General features: G+C 35.1%; 1 protein-coding gene across 4 annotated transcripts in view; it reads right to left on the reverse strand.

The window, feature by feature from the left end:
• LRBA (LPS responsive beige-like anchor protein) overlaps positions 1 to 20834 on the reverse strand; it is a 765281-nt gene that overhangs the window by 419221 nt on the left and 325226 nt on the right. For all 4 annotated transcript variants that reach the window (XM_030816230.1, XM_030816232.1, XM_030816231.1 and 1 more), the window contains one exon: positions 1717 to 1883. In XM_030816230.1, coding sequence (XP_030672090.1) covers positions 1717 to 1883 — 167 coding nt within the window. The remainder of the gene's footprint in view (positions 1 to 1716; positions 1884 to 20834) is intronic.

Here is a 20834-nt window from a genome sequence, read left to right on the forward strand (position 1 = left end):
CTTAGAACAACTCTATTACTGAAACACTAATTATTTCTAGATAAATACATTTCATGGGCCATTTAGCTCTCCAAGATATTTTACTACACCAAAATCACTTCAGGAAAACCATGTTTTCCTTTTGATACCACATGTATACTATGCTATACAAAGGTACAGCTATCAACAGAAAGAATTTTGATCCCATCAAAATAACCCATGAAACGCTTGACAAAAGTTATCTAAATGTTTTTATTTTAAAACTGCAAAACCTTTTGGGTGAAAAGAATAACTTTTTTAAAAGATTCAACAAATGCACACTGAGTTCCTACTACGTGTCAGGCACTATGCATCAGAGTAATATCCTAATTTATTCAGTATCTGATGTCAAAATGATATCAAATCTGTAATAATAAAGCACTTTGAAACTCTAAAACCCTCAATACAACACTCCTCCATTCTCTTCGCCATGGGCTTTTAGATGTTGCAAGATAAGGCACCAGGGATCACTGACCCATGAATACATGTTATTTCCATAAGCACTCTTGCACCGGCAGATCAACTGAAATAAGATTAAAACAAACAAACAAAAACATGGTTCCTGTTGGCTGTCCTTTTGATCTCAAGACCTTGACTTGCCTTTCTTTCTCTGAATATCAAAAATTAGGTACTCAGAAATATAATTCATTATATGCAAATATTCTTTGTAATAAATATCACATGCTACATTTATTCTATATTAGTGAATACTTTATACAAGTAGCTTTCAATGCAAATTTTTTAAGTTTACTTTTCTAAAAGTTAAAATTTTTTTCTTTATACTGGAAAATTTCTAACACTGGATTTTGATGTTTGACAGACACATAAGTTGATTAAAACACAAATGGAGGCAAATTACACTCTTACATAACATACAAGTAATTTACTATTTTTGTTTTTGTTGTCTTCTAGAAAAAGTTGGGCAAAAATTAGAAATTAAAATATAATGTTTTCTAATAGCAAAATAAAAACTTTTTGTCATTAACTCTACTTAAAAGAGTCAACACATGTTCCTGAAATTTGTAGCATAAAATATTTCATGGAGGATATATAATTTGTCCAAGTTCCTTAGTCTTAAAGGCAATTTAATTATTTTGTTTCTATAAAGTAAAATCAACAACAGCATGTCCAGTTTGGCTATCTTAAAAGAAGGTAGAGACATTAAGTAAAATTTTAAAGAAGGCATTTAACCAAGTTTATCATCACAGTCCTAAAATCTGCAACATAACAAAAAAAATCATTTTATTGTATTTTCAAATTTACACTTTGAAAATATGGTTACTTTCAAATAACTAAAAAATATAAAAAGAGCATAGTTTTTAAAAATAAAATGTTATATACATAAAAATTTGGCTATAAGTGTAGATAGTAAGACAGTTTAACTGATTCCCTTAATAATTCATTTCAAAAGGAATAAGTAGATAAAGCAAATATTATTTTGGAAGTAGTTGAGGCAACTGATCTACAAAGATCCATAATTGTACACATACTGATTGGATAAATATGGATCTATAAAGATCCATAATTGTACCCATACTGATTTTCTCCTTCCCTTTGGCTTTAAATTCATAGAGATGATGAAAGACAAAATTAAATTACTCTCTTCTTCATCTGGCTTTGATCATATCCAAAGTCATTTATCTAAACCTAAGCCATCTACAGAAAATCAGTGGCCAAATCCTAAAGGTATCCCTTTACCTCACTGCAGAATTTCCCCAAGCTCCATGCTTGTCTGTGAGAATGTTGATAATTTTCTGGATTAGTTGAGTTGCTGTCACGTGGTCACGATATTTTGCTGCTCTTATCAAATGATCACACATCTTCTCATCTTCTCGTTTGTCTGCAGAATACTGGGCACACAGTGACTTGGAGAGAAAAAAAAAATACTATAAAAAATGTGAAAAAAACCTTTAAAATCCATTATGAAATAATCTTTACCCTAAATCAAAACAACCAAAATTTTAAATCTACTTTTACATTCCTCATTCACCTAACTGAGATTTAGTGATCTGCTGTCTCAATAAAACATCCCACAAGAATTTACTTCTGTGAAGTCAATCATGAGATACACTCAGAAGTGGTAAACATTCAAGTAGAGACCTGAATAATGAGACAAAGACAGTCTTATAAGAAGCAGGGGCCCAGCACAACAAACAGCATGAAGTGAAGTTGCAAAGGACTTAAGACATAGTGAATAAGGAGAATAATGGTAAGAAATAATTTTCAAAAGGCAGGCCAGGGCTACATCATTAGTATTATGGTAAGGAGTTTAGATTTTATTCAAATGTAATGGAATCCCAGTGGAAAGTTTTACGCAGGGAAGTGATAAATTTACATATTAAAATGATCATATAGCTGCTATTTAGAGAATGGATTGTAGTGGGACAAGAGAAGTGAAGTTGGCAGTTATGAGGCCACTGCACAGGGCCAGAAAAGAGACAATAGCAGCTTACAATAGTAAATTGAGCTAGTTCTAAATACCTTTAGAACATGAAACTGTTTGGTCTTTTAAGTCCTAGCAAAATGTACAAAGAGCTCTGGGATTGCCTGGGATCTTATTTAAAATGCAGAGTCTCAGGCCCCACCCCAAATCTATTCACTTTGTGTTTGAATTTTAATTCCCAGGCAATTTATATACATCAAAGTCTGAAAAGTACTGTCTTAGATATCATCAATTTTACCAAAAAAAAGCCTTAGAATTATTTGTCAGTAATCAGATACACTATAATTGCTAGTTTCCAAAATGCTTATTTCTCTTCTTTTGGAATTCAGATACTTGTGGTGTCATGTTTATGATACTGTAGTTAAGGCATTGTTTAAAATAAGAAAACAAAGATGGATGTAAACTTGGTGCTTTGTTCTATTCAGTGTCTACTGGAGTCCTCTCCCCCACCCCCACACACATATCCTTTGATAGATAAGTAACATAAACTTGATGTTGGAATAAATATCACTAGTTTACATATGGAATGTACATTGTGGATGCTTGCCTCTCCCACAGTATACCAGTTTCGATAGATTGCTGCCACGCACTACTCCCACCACCACCCCAGCAACAAACAGGAGTCCTGATTGTCCTGAACCAACCAGGTAATAATCACACCCACACTGACTGGCAAACTGGATTAGGGAAGGACACTTGATGTGACTGGTACAGGTAGGGCAAAGTTCAAGATTTTGTTGGACAGTTGGTTCCCTCCTTCCTCTCAGGGTGTAAAAGAAGCAGCAAATTCTAGGAGTATTGGATGCTCTCTGTACCATGAGGGAAGCTGGCCTGAAGATACGGCCAAAATGACAGCAGAACTATGAAAATTGTAGAAAAATAGAGCTCATTCCAGAATCATGAACTTCCAGATCAATCAAATTCTCAAGACCAGTCAACCCCTATGAGACTTTTTAAAGATTTTTTTAAGAGCCAATAAACTCCTGCTCATTGTAAACCAGTAGAAACCTCCAAAAAAATTGTTTTTTTTTTTTTGTTCCTTACACCAAAAGCAATTCATCCTTTGCATGGTGTATATGTACCTGCATAAGGAATCAAATATATATATATATATGTATGCGTGTATATATATGTGTGTGTGTATATATATATATATTTTTTTTTCTTTTTTTTTTTTTTTTTTGAGGCAGTCTTGCTCTGTCGCCCAGGCTGGAGTGCAGTGGCGCGATCTTCTTGGCTCACTGCAACCTCCGCCTCCCGGGTTCAAGCAATTCTCCTGCCTCGACCTCCTGAGTAGCTGGGACTACAGGTGCACGCCGCCACACCCAGCTAATTTTTTTGTATTTTAGTAGAGATGGGGTTTCACCATATTGCCCAGGCTGGTCTCTAATTCCTCAGCTCCAGCAATCCACCTGCCTCAGCCTCCAAAAGTGCTGGGATTACAGGCGTGAGCCACCGCACCTGGCCAGGAATCAAATATCTTAGTCTGTGCAAAAAACTATGCTAGGGAGATGAAAAGCTGAATTTTATAAACAGGAATTTTAGAAGTTAGTCTTGGGTGGGAATAAAGGAAACCTTTAAAGCAAAGGCAAGGCAGAAAAACATTAATCAATTTCAGGGAGGGACAAAGCAAGAGAGTTTGACCCAAGTACAAAATACAGGTAGAACGAGTAATAGACTGAATAAATTCTGGAATGCAGAATGAGTATAGAAAAAAGTCACAGGAATCATAGTATACTTATATGAATGACTACAAGATACCGTAACCAGGTTACGGTATCACCCTTGCTAATATCTCCTGTCAGTCTTGATCAATTCACTCATTTACCTCTATAGGTCTAAATGTCCTCATCTGCAAAATTAGCAGATTATATTAGATCTAAGATTGCGTCAATCTGAATATTCTGGGCAACCTCTGTGAGGGTACTTGAGAGTACCTGAATTCAACCTCTGAGAGACGTTCACTGGTAAAGGCAAACTGTTTATTTAATCTAAACACTGATGTAGAGAAAATAAATCCTACTAAGAACTAGAATAACTGATGAGAAATTAAAAGCAAATTTCATATACTATATTTTTAAAAAAGATTGACCCAAACAAACCACAGAAGAGTTCACTTTGTCAAAAATATGATTTGAGCAAATAAAAGAAAATGATTAAGAAATGTATGAAAGGGCAGCAGTTTAAGTGAAGATAACTAGGAAATTATTTCATTGTAACAAAAATGTCGACTGATATGTTGTATTTTTATATATTCATTCAAGAACTGAGAAACAACATTCTATAGGTTATTTCATATCTAACCCAACCATATATTAAAACAAATAGTACGAAATGATAGACATTCACAGAACCGTAAACTTTCAACATTCTCTACTATATCCGTATCTGTCCTTGTCTAACTTTATCTAAGAGGAAATTCAAATCTACTGATGAGATTTAGAAAATCACTGGTTTCTGAAATGCTATGAAACACCACATACCTTCATATTAAACAGCATTAAAAGTAACCAAAAACACATTATTAAATAGCTTATCATTTCTATCTCTTATTATTATACTAATTTAACATCAAATTGTATTTTGTAAACATTTGATAAGCTATTAAAGTTTGTTCTAAAAGGCATAATTCTAAAAACAAGGGCTCAAGGTAAGCTAAATGGTAAAATGGTTTAAAGTGTTCTTTAATGGATCCTTCTTTACAATTTGAACAGCAACTTTTCATATCTGACATAAAATCTATAGATATAAATCACAGTAAGGGCTATTCTTTCCTGATTATCAATCTCTGTCTCTTTGTGGAACATTAGGGTCACATCTGACCTAAAAACATGATAAAAGAAAACCAAACAAGAATGTTTCATTAAGATACAATGAACTTGTAATTATTTTTTAAATGTCCTTATAATGTAATTTGAAGATGTACTTATTTAAAAACCAATAATAAATTCTATGTATGAAATATCATTCAGTCATGAGGAGATAAGAAATATTTACTTTAGAATCAAATACATATTATTTATTTGCAGTACACATATTTGTGTATGTATGTATACCTGTATTTGGAGGTTGAGTGGAGGTACAAGAGACCTTAACAAATATTGCTATTTATCAGTAACATAAACGGTCAGATGTAAAACTTTCATTCAACTTTAAGGCAGAATTTTTTATGTTTTATATCAACTTTTCTGTGTTCCTATTGCAAGCACTATATAAATTAGATAATATAACATCATAACATGGCCACAAAATATTTGACTATGAAAAGAAAAAAATAAGCATTTGGGGAACAACTCTATTTTATGCAATTATTGCTAAAGAAACCTAAGATTTATAACCAAAGAATGAAGAAACTCAATATAGGATAAATAAACCTCCACGGAAGAAATTCAGTCACTCACAGTAAATAGACAAAGCGCCCATTTTAGTTCTTTAAATGTAAATGAATAGAGACAATATTTAATTTTTCCTTCCAGATGTCATGGCTCTACCTAATTTTACTATGAAAGTAAGAGAGGACACAAACAAATGGAAAAACATTCCATGCTCATGGATAGGAAGAATCAATATCATGAAAATGGCCATACTACCCAAATTAATTTATAGATTCAATGCTATCCCCACCAACCTACCAATGACTTTCTTCACAGAATTAGAAAAAACTACTTTAAATTTCATATGGAACTAAAAAAGAGCCCATATAGCCAAGACAATTCTAAGCAAAAAGAACAAAGCTGGAGGCATCACGCTACTTGACTTCAAACTATACTAAAAGGCTACAGTAACCAAAACAGCATGGTACTGGTACCAAAACAGATAGGTAAGACCAGTGCAACAGAACAGAGGCCTCAGAAATAACACCATACATCTACAACCATCTCATCTTTGACAAACCTGACAAAAACAAGAAATGGGGAAAGGATTCTCTATTTAATAAATGGTGTTGGGAAAACTGGCTAGCCATATGCAGAAAACTGAAACTGGATCCCTTCCTTACACCTTATACAAAAATCAATCCAAGATGGATTAAAGATTTAAACGTAAGACCTAAAACCATAAAAACCCTAGATGAAAACCTAAGCAATATCATTCAGGACATAGGCATGGGCAAAGACTTCATGACTAAAACACCAAAAGCAATGGCAACAAAAGTCAAAATTGACAAATGAGATCTAATTAAACTAAAGAGCTTCTGCACAGCAAAAGAAACTATCATCAGGGTAAACAGGCAACCTACAGAATAAGAGAAAATTTTTCCAATCTATCCATCTGACAAAGGGCTAATTTCCAGAATCTACAAGGAACTTAAACTAATTTACAAGAAAGAAACAATCCCATCAAAAAGTGGGTGAAGGATATGAACAGACACTTTTCAAAAGAAGACATTTATGCAGCCAACAAACATATGAAAAAAAGCTCATCAAAACCACAATGAGATACCATCTCATGCCGGTTAGAATGGTGATCATTAAAAAATCGGGAAACAACAGATGCTGGAAAGGATGTGGAGAAATAGGAACGCTTTTACACTGTTGGAGGGAGTATAAATTAGTTCAAGTATTCAAGTATTGTGGAAGACAGTGTGGCAATTTCTCAAGGATCTAGAACTAGAAATACCATTTGACCCAGCAATCCCATTACTGGGTATACACCCAAAGGATTATAAATCATTCTACTATAAAGACACATACACAGGTATATTTATTGTGGCACTATTCACAACAGCAAAGACTTGGAACCAACCTAAATGTCCATCAATGTTAGACTGGATAGAGAAAATGTGACACATATACTCCATGGAATACTGTGCAGCCATAAAAAAGAATGAGTTCATGTCCTTTGCAGGGACGTGGATGAAGCTGGAAACCATCATTATCAGCAAACTAACACCAGAACAGAAAACCAAACACCGCATGTTCTCACTCATAAGTGGGAGTGGAACAATAAGAACACAAGGGCACGGAGAGGGGAACATCATACACCAGGGCCTGTCCGGGAATGGAGGGCAAGGGGAGGGATAGCATTAAGAGAAATACCTAATGTAGATGACAGGTTGATGGGTGCGGCAAACCACCATGGAACATGTATAACTATGTAACAAACCTGCACATTCTGCACATGTATCCCAGAACTTAAAGTATAATAAATAAATACATAAATAAATAAATAAATAAATATTTTTTAAAAGTCCTAAAAGATTTTAAAAAAAACAGAAATGGAAAATGTTAATAGATATATTCTCTATTAAAGAAATTCAACTCAACTACTTTACCATAAAGAAATCTCAGGCCCACATGGTTATATCAGTGAATTCCACCAAACTTTTAAGAGGAAATAATACGGAGGCCGGGCAAGATGCCTCACATCTGTAATCTCAGCACTTAGGGAGGCTGTGACGGGAGGATCGCTTGAGCATAGGAGTTGAAGACCAGCATGGTCAACATGGTGAAACCCCATAGCTACAAAAATACAAAACTTAGCCAGGTGTGGTGGCATGCACCTTTAGTCCTAGCTACTTGGGAGGCTGAGGTGGGAAGATGGCTTGAGCCCAGGAGGCAGAGGTTGCAGCAAGCCGAGATTGTGCCACTGCACTCCAGCCTGGGTGACAGAGCCAAAAAGAAGAAGAAATAATAATGAAAAAAAATTTACAATAGCATGAAAAATATGAAATACTTAGCTATATTTTAAAATTTATAAAGATCTCATAAAAAATAAAACCATAAAATATTGTTAAGAGAAATTAAGAAGCTAGATAAATGAAGAAATATACAATTTATATATACAAAATATACAGTTTATAGATTTAAAGATTCAACATTTTAAAAATTGATTTTATATATTCAACACAATAAAAATTTTTAGCAATTTTTATAAAACTGAAAAGCTGATTCTAAAACATATATAAAAACAGAAGGTAGGCTGGGCGCGGTGGCTCATGCCTGTAATCCCAGAACTTTGGGAGGCCGAGGCAGGTAGATCACAGGGTCAGGAGATCGAGATCATCCTAGAAAACAAGGTGAAACCCCATCTCTACTAAAAATACAAAAAAAGTAGCTTGGCATGGTGGCACATGCCTGTAATCCCAGGTACTCAGAAGGCTGAGGCAGGAGAATCGTTTGAACCAGGGAGTTGGAGGTTGCAGTGAGCCAAGATCACACCAGTGCACTCCAGCCTGGCGATAGAGCAAGACTCCATCTCAAAAAAAAAAAAAAAAAAAAAAAAAAAAAAAAAAAAAAAAAAAAAAAGAAGGTAATAACAGCAAAGTAACTTTGGAAAACAAAGTTGTAAGACTTTACACCCTTCCCACCATACCATAAAATTAGAAATGAAGAGCACTGGTAATAACCAGAGATGACAAAATGAAGAAACAACTGGTACTGAAATACCTGGCTATCCACATGAGAAAAAAAAAAAAAAAGAATATTTTCTTTCACCTAATATCATACAAAAAATACTTAATGCAAACTGGGTCAAGGATATAAATCTAGAAGTTAAAACTATAACATTTCCAAAACACAACAGCAGAATTTTTTTTATAACTTTGGAATAGGCAGTGTTGTTAGATTGGACAGCATAACAGAAAGCATGGAAGAAAATCACAAGAATTTAAAAACTGACAAAATAAACTTTATCAAAATTTAAAACACCTGGTCTTTTTTTTTTTTTTTTTTAAGACAGAGTCTCACTCTGTCGCCCAGGCTGGAGTGCAGTGGCTCGATCTCAGCTCACTGTAAGCTCCACCTCCCAGGTTCACGCTATTCTCCTGCCTCAGCCTCCTGAGTAGCTAGGACCACAGGCGCCCGCCACCACGCCCGGCTAATTTTTTGTATTTTTTTAGTAGAGGCGGGGTTTCACCATGTTAGCCAGGATGGTCTCGATCTCTTGACCTCATAATCCGCCCACCTCAGCCTCCCAAAGTGCTGGGATTACAGGCGTGAGCCACCATGCCTGGCTCAACACCTGCTCTTTAAAAGAACCATTTATAAAATGAAAGGTAAGCCACAAATTGTGAAAAAAATATTTAACATACATGTAAGTGACAAATGAATTCTTTACAGAATATATAAAGAATTCATACAACTCAATAAGACAAACAACCTAATTAAAAATAATTAGCACAGGATTTGAACAGGCATTTCACAAAAGATATACAAATGGCTAATAAGCACATGAGAAGATGCTTAGTCAGTACAGAAATGCAAATAAAAATCACAATAAGCTATCACTATACACCCACTAGACCGGCTGAAATTTAAAAGAGCTACAATACCAAGCACTGACAAGGACATGGAACAACTGGAACTCTCATACCTACCTTGGTGGTTGAATTGTGAAGTCGTCAACTACTTTGGAAAATAGTTTGTCAATTTCTTGTAAGCTTAAACATACACTTACAGTAGCATGCAGCAATCCTACCCCTAGGTATTTCCGCAAAAGGAATAAGAGCATATTTCTACAAAAATAACTTGTATGAAAATGCCCATGGTGCATTTAGTCATAAAAGTCAGATACTGAAAACAACCCAATGTCTGCCTATAGCTGAATGGATAAACAAAATAATTCAACTTAGTATTTAAAAAAACAAACCAATAATACACACAACAATGTGAATGAATATCAAAAAGTTTATGCTGACCAAAATAATCCAGAGTACCTACTATTTGATTCCATGTATATAAAATTTTATAGCAGATAAAACTATCTATAATAACAGAAATCAGATCACTGGTTGTCTGGGATTGGATATGAGTATATGGAGAGGAATTGAGCACAGTGGATCACAGGGGAATTCTCTAGGATGACCGAAATTTCCTATATCTTTATTATAATGGTAAAACCACAGATATACACCTTTATCAAAACTCCTCAAATTGTATACTTAAAATTTTATTACATGCAAACTATACTTCAATAAAGTTTATTTAAGAAGTGTTTGTTTGTTTGTTTTTTCAGGCAGGATTTCACTCTATTGTCTAGGCTGGAGTGCAATGGTGTGATCTTGGCTCACTGCAACCTCAATCTCTTGGGCTCAAGTGATCCTGCCACTTCAGTCCCCCCAAGTAGCTGGGACTAGAGGCACGCACCACCATGCCCAGCTAATTTTTTCTATTTATTGTAGAGCTGAGGTCTCACTATGTTGCCCAGGCTGGTCTCGAACTCCTGAGCGCAAGCAATCCACTCACCTCAGCCTCCCAAAGTGCTGGGATTACAGGCATGAGCCACCACACCCAGCAAGAAGTTTTTAAAAAGTGGATGGACAAGGTATAGATGAAGAAAGCAGTTAAAATACTCATACCAAAAAATAGACTCATATAGCAAATAGGTAAATACCTTCTACAAATCAATGAGGAAGAGACAGATAACCAATAAGAAACTGGGTAAGTGAGCACCATGTACTTCACAAAAGTAAAAAATAGATAATATATAACAAGCAGGAGAATAGACATAATTCTTTTAAAAATTCAAAATAAAAGTACATCAGAATGCCAAAATAAAAATCACCAGTCAACTGTTGATGAGAATGCTGAATAATGAGAACAACTCTACACTGAGGCTGGGAGTGGTATACACTTTTGCAAGATAGTGTGACAATATCTATTAAAAGTGAAAATATGAACATTGTGTAATCAAGTAATTCCACCATACAGAAATGCATGAGGATGTGCGCCAAACATATAAAATATTCAAAGTGCATTATTCATAATAGCTAAACACTGAAAACAACCAAACAAACAGAAGAGATTATTTAAAAACTACTGGTCTACATATTCGGAATAGCTAAAAATTGGAAATAATTCAATTACCTATCAACAGTAGAAAGAGGTAATGAACAGCTAGCAGTCTATACATAATGGAATACTACGTAGTAATGAAAGTGGAGTTGAAAAACCTAAGAAAATAATTAAATGTTGGAAACATAATGTTGAAATAAAATTTCCAGAATAAAAGACATGTTTTATAATTCCATTTATATAAGGGTCAAAAATTGGGCAAGAAATTACAGTGCTAAAAGAAACATACTTAAGTTTTGAAAGTATAAAACAAAAGCAAATGTCAACCATAAAATTCAGAACAGTGGTTACGTTAACAGGGCAGAAAGGGGTTGTGATTGGAAGGCTAGAAGACTTCTCGCAAACTCTTTGTTTCAGTATCACAAAAAAATTAAATTAATGATGTTAAACATACATTGTTTCTAAAGTTAGGTTTTCAGAGTAATAGGTTTTTTAAGAAATAGGTTACAAAAAGCAAATTTTTATTAAGTTTGCAATTAAGATCTTGTTAAGTTTTGAAATAAAAATAAACTACACACAATTTTAATGCTAAAATAGCAAGCCCTTTTCCTAAATTAATAATGTTTAATGTTAATTAAACAATTTGTGTTGGTCTCACAACTTTTGTATTTAAAATCTCTTTTAAAGACTTTTAAAAGAAACATATACTTGCTTTTAAAAACAAATCAAAGGGCCGGGCGCGGTGGCTCACGCTTGTAATCCCAGCACTTTGGGAGGCCGAGGTGGGTAGACCACGAGGTCAGGAGATCGAGACCACGGTGAAACCCTGTCTCTACTAAAAATACAAAAAAAAAAATTAGCCAGGCATGGTGGCGGGCGCCTGTAGTCCCAGCTACTCGGAGAGGCTGAGGCAGGAGAATGGCGTGAACCCGGGAGGCGGAGCTTGCAGTGAGCCGAGATTGCACCACTGCACTCCAGCCTGGGCGACAGAGCGAGACTCCGTCTCAAAAAAAAAAAAATCAAAAAACAACGACACAAAAAAGAAAAAGAAATTTCTGTCTTCTACTTCCTCCCTGTTTGGTCAGTTGCTTTCTACAGAGGTAGTCACTGTTTAGAGTAAGATGTCATTCCTATATAATGGAATCAAACTGTACATCATTCCATGTCAGGACCTTCTTTCTTTTACATGGCTACAAACAGATTATTACATTTTTAGTTAACCAAGCATTGCGTCTGCTAAACACATTTTAAGTATAGTACTTTACTTCTCAATTTGTCTCAAAATCACTTACATTATAAATTACTTGTCTCACTGAAAACAATTTAAAAGTGAAATCACTTCAGGGACAATAAATGAAGAAGTTTCTCAGTATTTCACTTTTGGAGGTCTTTGTACTTGATCCCTTACCTTAAAGTGTGATCTTAAAAAAAAAAAAAAAAAAAGCTATCTACAGAAACTCAGAAAGACTCATAGAAAAGACAGAAAAATGAAAGCTTAAAAAATCTCAACAGCAAACAAAAGTCAACTAATGACAATGTGTGACAGCCACTTTTAATTCTGAAGTGATTCCTCTGTCATGCAAGGACTCAAAGTATTGATTTCTCTCAGCATGAAAAAGCCTAAGCCAATGAAACAGACAGACCAGCACCCCCCTCCTTCCTTCCCCCGATAACAGCATTCAAGGTTAAAACAGGCAGAACACTTATCAAAGTATCTCTTCCATTTCTTCTTGTTTTAATAGACTGGATACAACCTGTTGGGTTCTTATCTTTACAAACTATAGTCCTCAGACAATATTTTTAAATAATTTGAAGATTAATATAGGTTCTTCTCTTCTTTTGCTTTACACTTTTGGTAATAAAAAAACTTCTTTCAAAATGCTTTTTTTTTCTGTGAACTCTTGAGAGAAGTATATATAATATTTGTAAAAACAAGCCAACACTAATAAGAAGGCTATAGTTTCTACTTGTGTGCCAATACCACACATAATATTTTGTTTTCATTATTTCTTTAGAGTACTTATTAACAATAAAACCCACAAATACCTAAGCATCTTCCAAAAAGACAAAGTGAATCCTTCAACAATGCAAACATACATCATACATCTGTTTGGAAAATAAACTATGGCCGCTATCTGTGTTCAAGAAAACAGTAATAACATAAAATGTAAGCAAAGGATAGGGTTGAAACCAAAGAATTATATTTTAAAACTATAGTATGAGACAAAAATAACAATCAGCTCTCTGTATCCTCAGGTTCTACATCCACAGATTCAACCAAATTTTCTGTTTTGTTTTGTTTTTGAGTCAGAATCTCACTCTGTCACCTAGGCTGAAGTGCAGTGACCTCCATCTCCCAGGTTCACACAACCCTCCCATTTCAGCCTCATGAGTAACTGGGACTACATGCACACATCACCATGCCCAGCTAATATTTTTCTGTAGAGACAGTGTCTCTCAATGTTGGCCAGGCTGGTCTCAAACTCCTGGCCTCAAGTCATCCTCCTGCCTCAGTCTCTCAAAGTGCTTAGATTATAAGTGTGAGCCACTGTGCCAGGCCTTGACCAATTTTTGATCTGCAGTTAGTCCTGGAACCAATTCCCCATGGATCCAGAGGGATGACTGTATATCTTCACAAAATATTATGTATAAATGGTTACACACAGAGGGGTAAAATTAAGAAGCTTTAATTTCTTAAACTTTACTTTTTGCTAATCTGCAAAAGAGTTAGATGATCTTAAGCAAATCCTATCATCTTTTAACTCTACCTAACCAATGGATTTTTAAAAGCATAAAAAACTAGGGTCTTTTAGTTGTATTAGCAAGGTCTCCTACTTATGAATAAATATATTTGCTACTACAAATAGGTAAATCTTACACTTAAATATCAAGGCCAGACATGGTGGCTCACACCTCTAATCCCAGCACTTAGGGAGGTTGAGGCCAGCAAATCTCGAGGCCAGGAGAGTTCAAAGCCAGCCTGGGCAACATGGCAAAGTCCTATCTCTACAAAAATTAGAAAAATCAGCTGGGCATGGTGGCATGCACCTGTAGTCCTTGCTACTTGGGAGGATGAGGTGGGAGGATCGCTTGAGCCCAGGAGGTTACGCTGCAGTGAGCCATAATCAGGCCACTGCATTCCTGCCTGTGTGACAGAGTGAGACCCTGTCTCAAAAACAAAAACAAATTTCAAATAAAAGCAGCTCAAGAACAAGCATGAAAATCAGAAAGAAAAAAAGCAATTATGTATAAAAATCATAATTAACAATGTAGTTAAGCGCACCAACTCTAGAGCTAGATGACTTGAGTTTTAACTCTTGGTTTTGACACATTCATGCTTAAGCAAGTTATTTGAAACCCTGTGCCTCGGTTTCCTCATATAAAAAAGGAGATGATGTGGCATGCTTCTCAGGAGGATCAAGAATAGACATAAAATGATTAAAACATTGCCAGTCATATAAAGGTAACACCTAACATTTATTGTAGGCTTAATTGTGATGTTATCAAAATACATAACAAATAGTCCCTGTCTTCCAGCATCTCACTGTAGTTTAGTAAAATAAATACAATACGAGATGGAAATAAACTATGAGATAACTGCTCAAAGAGTTGTAGACAGTATGTTATAGACAGTTATAGACAGAGAGAAAAAGAAGGAACTATTAGGAATCAGGGAGAGGCTGGGCACAGTGGCTCATGTCTGTAATCCCAGCGCTTTGGGAGGCAAGGCAGGCAAATGAATACCTTGCACTCAGGAGTTCCAGACCAGACTGTAGAGATGGCAAAGCCCCATCTCTAGAAAAAAAATACAAAAATTAGCCGGGCATGGTGGCACACATCTGTAATCCCAGCTACTTGGGAGGCTGCGGTGGGAGGAATGCTTGAGCCCAGGAAGTTGAGGCTGTAGTGAGCCAAGATTGCACCACTCTACTCCAGCCCGGGTGACAGAAGAGACCCTGCCTCAAAAAAGTAAGAAGAAGAAAAAAAAAAAAAAAAGAAGAAGGCGGGGAGCAGTGGCTCACACCTGTAATCCCAACACTTTGAGAGGCCAAGACGGGTGGATCACGAGGTCAGGAGTTCAAGACCAGCCTGGTCAAGATGATGAAACCCCATCTCTACTAAAAATACAAAAATTAGCCGGGCGTGGTGGCAGGCGTCTGTAATCCCAGCTACTCAGAAGGCTGAGGCAGAGAAGTGCTTGAACCCAGCAGGTGGAGGTTGCAGTGAGCCGAGATCACACCACTGCACAGCAGCCTGGGCGACAGAGTGAGACTTTGTCTCAAAAAAAAACAAAAAAAACAAACAGGGAGAGTTTCACAGAGGAATTAAAGGCTAAGTACCTGTTCACCAAGAAGAAAGGGATAGAAAAAATAAAATGTAGAAAATAAAAGAGGCCAAAAACTAAGAGAACAAGCTCAAATAAATGCATTTTTTAAGCAAAGATAGGAATAACAGGAATAACAGAATGAGACATGTAATAAAGAGCCTTCTCTTTTTAAATATCCTAATACATGTTTATATTTTCCTTGGGTAACTAATACATTTTTTCACCAATTACCTTCATAAAGGAATTATTCCTCAAAGGTTTATATAAATCATTTAACATATAAAATATTAACTAGATTTGTATTTCTCAGCTGATGATTGTTATAATGCTATAATTTCTTTAATTCATATTCAAATGTATTGCCAACACAGACCATTTCAAAACAACACACCTGAATATTAACTGGATTATAAATACTGTTTCTCAAACTACCTGTAGTGAAGGGCCAGTTTTGGTTTTTTTTAACCTTTTTAAATTTAGCACTGATGCCTTTGATGACATTGCCAGATATTCAAGCTATAAAACTTTTTAAATATTCAATCTCTGTACTCAGCTCTTTGTGGATTACTAAGAAGTAATTTGGTCAGCAGACCATATTTAAACAGCACTAATATAAAAAGGTAAGTAGAAGGAAATTATTTTTATCAACTCAAGTATTTCCATTTTGCTTTGTATGGTAAAATACTTGCTTTGCAAAATAAAATACTTCGTATTATAAAATACGTGATCTTATATTCAGTGCTTTAATTTTTATTAATAAACCAGAAACAACAATAGCCAATATTCTAACTGAACATGAGAAAAGTCTTAATTATAAACAAATGTGGTATAGAATACACCGTAAAGATTTTTAATTAGCTTAGTTTCTTATTGATCTTTATTTTAAAATCCATTAAGAGAAGGAAGGCTTTACATTAGTACATAATCTGGTCTATGGTTAAGATACCCAGAAGATACCATAAACTGAAAGCTTAAGTAAAGCCTTGATATATCTATGAGGGATATATTCAGACATTTTCTTTGAAGAGATTTTCAATGCATTAAAAGATCTGGTTTTCAAAATATATTTTACAAGAACATACTGAGAAGATAATGAAGAAACACTCTTCCAGTTTGGATTTAATTTGATCAACAATGCCTGCAACAGTTTTACCTACATATAAACCTTTTGCTTTTTCTAGCTTGCTAGCTTTAATAGAAATATAGTAATAGTAAACATCCAAGTAAAATAGCTGTTTTTTTAACCTGGTGCGGCATCACTTAACAATTTGCAAACAAAATCTCATCAATTCACTTTTAAGTGGTCTTCCTTTATCCCACCAATGATAGTTCCTTTAGTTTCACAAACAGCTCAAAAATTATTATTTCTTGTTATATGTATGTATATACCTGTGCTTTATACAGGTAAGAATATGATGTTCAAAAGATACCTACAGAAGAGTAACAGCAGAAAATATTGAGGCCTTTCTTTTAACCTGGTCATTTTCAAAAAGCTAAAGTTGAGAGTATGACAAGTAAAACACATCATGGAAGAATCTCTAAAAATAGTGTGTTCCAGACTAAATACACAAGGCTTTGGATATGAAAACTGAAAAATATTATTATTGCATAGTCCAGGTCTATAGATGCTAGAACATATATGATAAATTGGGGTAAGAGTTTCCTTAAAAAAATTTGCTGGTGCCGTTGTCACTCAACCTGAGGCAGGAAAAAAGGGTAACGCTGGACTGAGGAAAAACCAAGATTCTTCTCTAAGAGAGGAAGCAGGTGAGCCTGAACTCAAGAAAGAATCTGGTCAAAAGCGCTCTCACTGTTGGAGAGCTGAACTAGCTTCTGCAACATGGCAAAGGGAGAAGGCCTGGGGAAAGAGGGAGACAGAGTCAAGAAAAACTGCCTGTTCAAGAGTGTGGCCTATGAATCCTAGGAGATGCAATATCTAGTATTGCTTTGTTTCCTCTTCTGCATTGTGATGCCCTTCTATCATTGCAAGGGCTACAGAAGAGAAAAGGAGAGGTCTATGTACACGCTTTGGGAAACAGGATAAAGAAAAACAGCTACTGCCTGGAAAAGTTGTTTGTAAGATGGGAAGAGGTATTCTCCAGAGCTCTGATACAACTCTATCCAGCAATAGTGTAGATAGGAACCTGATGGCAGAGATAAGAGTCCTAGATTCACTGTGGCACATATAAGCACTCAATTTCCAGAGATTACTTAGAAGAAAAAAATAGCTATTATTAAACACTTAATATGGATTCAGAGTAATGGATACATTAGGTTTATTAAGTCCCATTTATTCCTCACAACATACCTACAGGTAAACATCATTATTATCCTGATGTAAAGGTGCAGCAGTGGTGTCTTACCTCACATGGTTTAGTGAATGACAATGCCAAGACTAGTCAACAATTTTATCTGACGAGGCAGTCAGAGCTAAGGTCAACTGCTGTAGAGTAATCATGTCTCAGTGGTTGGGTATTCAAACTATAGCAATTTGGACATTAAAAAGAACTTGAATATTTGTCAGTTGGTTATACTGGTACAGGTTGAGTATGCCTTATCCAAAAATTCAAAATTCAAAATGCTCCAAAATCTGAAGCTTTTTGAGCACCAACATGACCCTCAAAGAAAATGCTCATTGGAGCATTCTGATTTCCAGGTTTTCAGATTAGAGATATTCAACCAGTAAATATAATACAAATATTCCAAAATCTTTAAAAACCTGAAATTTGAAACACTTCTGGTCCAAGCATTCTGGATATGGGATACTCAACCAGCATTTTATCTTTCATATTTACTGATATTATTTTTATCAAAGGTGAAGAAAACAACAATGATAGAAAACAGAAAAGCTACAATTTATATTTGTATATATAGTCATGGATGGCTTAATGATGAGGACATACATCATACTGTTTATAGCCTAGGAGCCATATAAATATGTACAGTATGTTACTGTATTAAATATTGTAGGCAACTATACCACAATGGTAAGTATTTGTATACCTAAACATAGAAAAGGTATGGTAAAAATGGGTATAAAACAAACAAAAAATGGTATAGGGCACATACCATGAATGGAGTTTGCAGCACTTGAAGTCGCATTAGGTCAGTCAGTGTGCAAGTGGTGGCTGAATGTGAAGGTCTAGGATATTACTGTATACTACTATAGACTTTATAAACCCTGCACATTTAGGCTATGCTAAATTAATTAGAAATTATTTTCTTCAATAATAAATTATCCTTGCTTACTATAACATGTTTACTTTATAAACTTAAAATTTTTTAAACTTTTTAACTCTTTTTTAATAACACAGTTTAAAATGCACATTGTACAGCTGTGCCAAAATGTTTTCTTTCTTTATATCCTTATTCTATAATTTTCTTTTTTTTTTTTTTTTTTTAGACAGAGTCTTGCTCTGGTGAGACAGAGGCTAGAGTGCAGTGGCACAATCACAGCTAACTACAGCCTCAACTTACTGGGCTTGAGTGATTCTTCCACTTCAGCTTTCTGAATAGCTAGGACTACAGGGGTGTACCACCACACCCCTGGCTAACTTTTTTATTTTTTGTAGAGACAAGGTCTCCCTATGTTGCCCAAGCTGGTCTCAAATTCCTGGACTCAAGCAATCCTCCCACCTTGACCAAAGTGCGGGAATTACACTGTGCCTGATCTATAAACCTTATTCTATTTTCAAATTTTACTTTTTTAATTTTTAAATTTTGTTAAAAAGTGAGACATAAACACACACATTAGGCTAGGCCTATCCAAGGTCAAGATAATGAATATCACTGCCAGGGTCAAGATAATGAATATCACTGGCTTCCACCTCTACCTCTTGTCTCACTGGAGGGTCTTTGGGGCAGTAACACGCATGGAGCTGTCATCTCCTATGATGACAATGCCTTCTTCTGGAATACCTCTTGAAAGACCTGATTGAGGCTGTTCTACAGTTAACATTTTTTTTAAATAAGTAAAAGGAATACACTCTAAAATAACAAGCACAGTATAGTAAATACATAAACCAGTTACACAGTCCTTTAATATCATTACCAAGTATTATATAATTGTGCTGCACTTTCATATGAATGGAAACACAAGTTTGCTTCCGCCAGCCTTACCAAAAACACGTGAGTAATGAGTTACACTATGACATTACAATGTCAGTAGTGTAACTCATATATGCTACAATGTCAGTAGGCAACAGGAGTTTTTCAGCTCCATTAAGATCTCATAGGACCACCATTGTATATGTGGCGCGTCATTTACCAAAATACCGTTATGTGGTGCATGACTGTGCATATATAAAGCAAATATTGTCAAGCTTACCATTTCATGGTTCCTACTCTAGAGATGGAGAAATATAAATAAAGACATTAACTGAAAGTCCAAAACCGCCAGGGTAGTAGAAATCAAAACCGGGATGAGAACTGACATTCTAATACTTTGCTATAAGGTTATGATGACACAAAATCTATCAATCCACCATCTCTTCACTAAATGACAAAAGTGATCAACACAAAACGTATATCAAGGGAGGAATGTGGGAAGAGAAAGGGGTACATTAATCACTGAGGCAGAACCATCCTGGGCAAAAGAATGGTATTCTTAGTTTTAAAAAAGTTATCCTTGACTTTGACCATCCTTCTTCTCACTTAGGGTTTTTAAGATAAGGTGGCCAACTAGAAACAGAAAACTATAGGGGAAAAAGTTAGGAGAAAATCAAGTGGGAAAATAAAGAAGAAAAGACAAATAGGAAAGCATAAATAGCAGGTTCACATAAAATTGCTTTTGCACTATTTCCTAATTACGAGTTTACTTTAAAAGCTAGTAAGAAAAAATAGTATTATAAGATTTCGTTTGCACTGTATTTTAACCACTAAATGAGAAACAAAATGGGGAGTTCAATTCAGTAGTGGTAAAAATGAGATAATGGACAAAGGTGGGAAAAAAAGTTTGTCATTCAACTAATCTTTACACAGCTCAAGACATTTTGCACTCTACCAATTTCACATGCACATAGGAAAAAACATATAAAGTCATTAGAAAAGAGCAAGGTACACAGAAATAACATATATTCAAGGTGTAGTTTCAATCATCAACAAATTGAATGAAAAGGAAATACCAAGATAATTACATAGGTGAGACTCCAAATAACTAATACTGCCCTTTTACAACCTATGATTTAGAATAAAAATATTACAAGCTACAGATTTGATACTAGACTAATGACCTTTAAGGAATCTCATATTATTACAAAGAAATTAAGTATCCTATCCAACACTACAAAGTTAATTAGTGGCAGAACAATGCCTA

This window comes from Nomascus leucogenys, chromosome 7b, assembly GCF_006542625.1.
Source record: "Nomascus leucogenys isolate Asia chromosome 7b, Asia_NLE_v1, whole genome shotgun sequence".
Lineage (NCBI taxonomy): Eukaryota > Metazoa > Chordata > Mammalia > Primates > Hylobatidae > Nomascus > Nomascus leucogenys.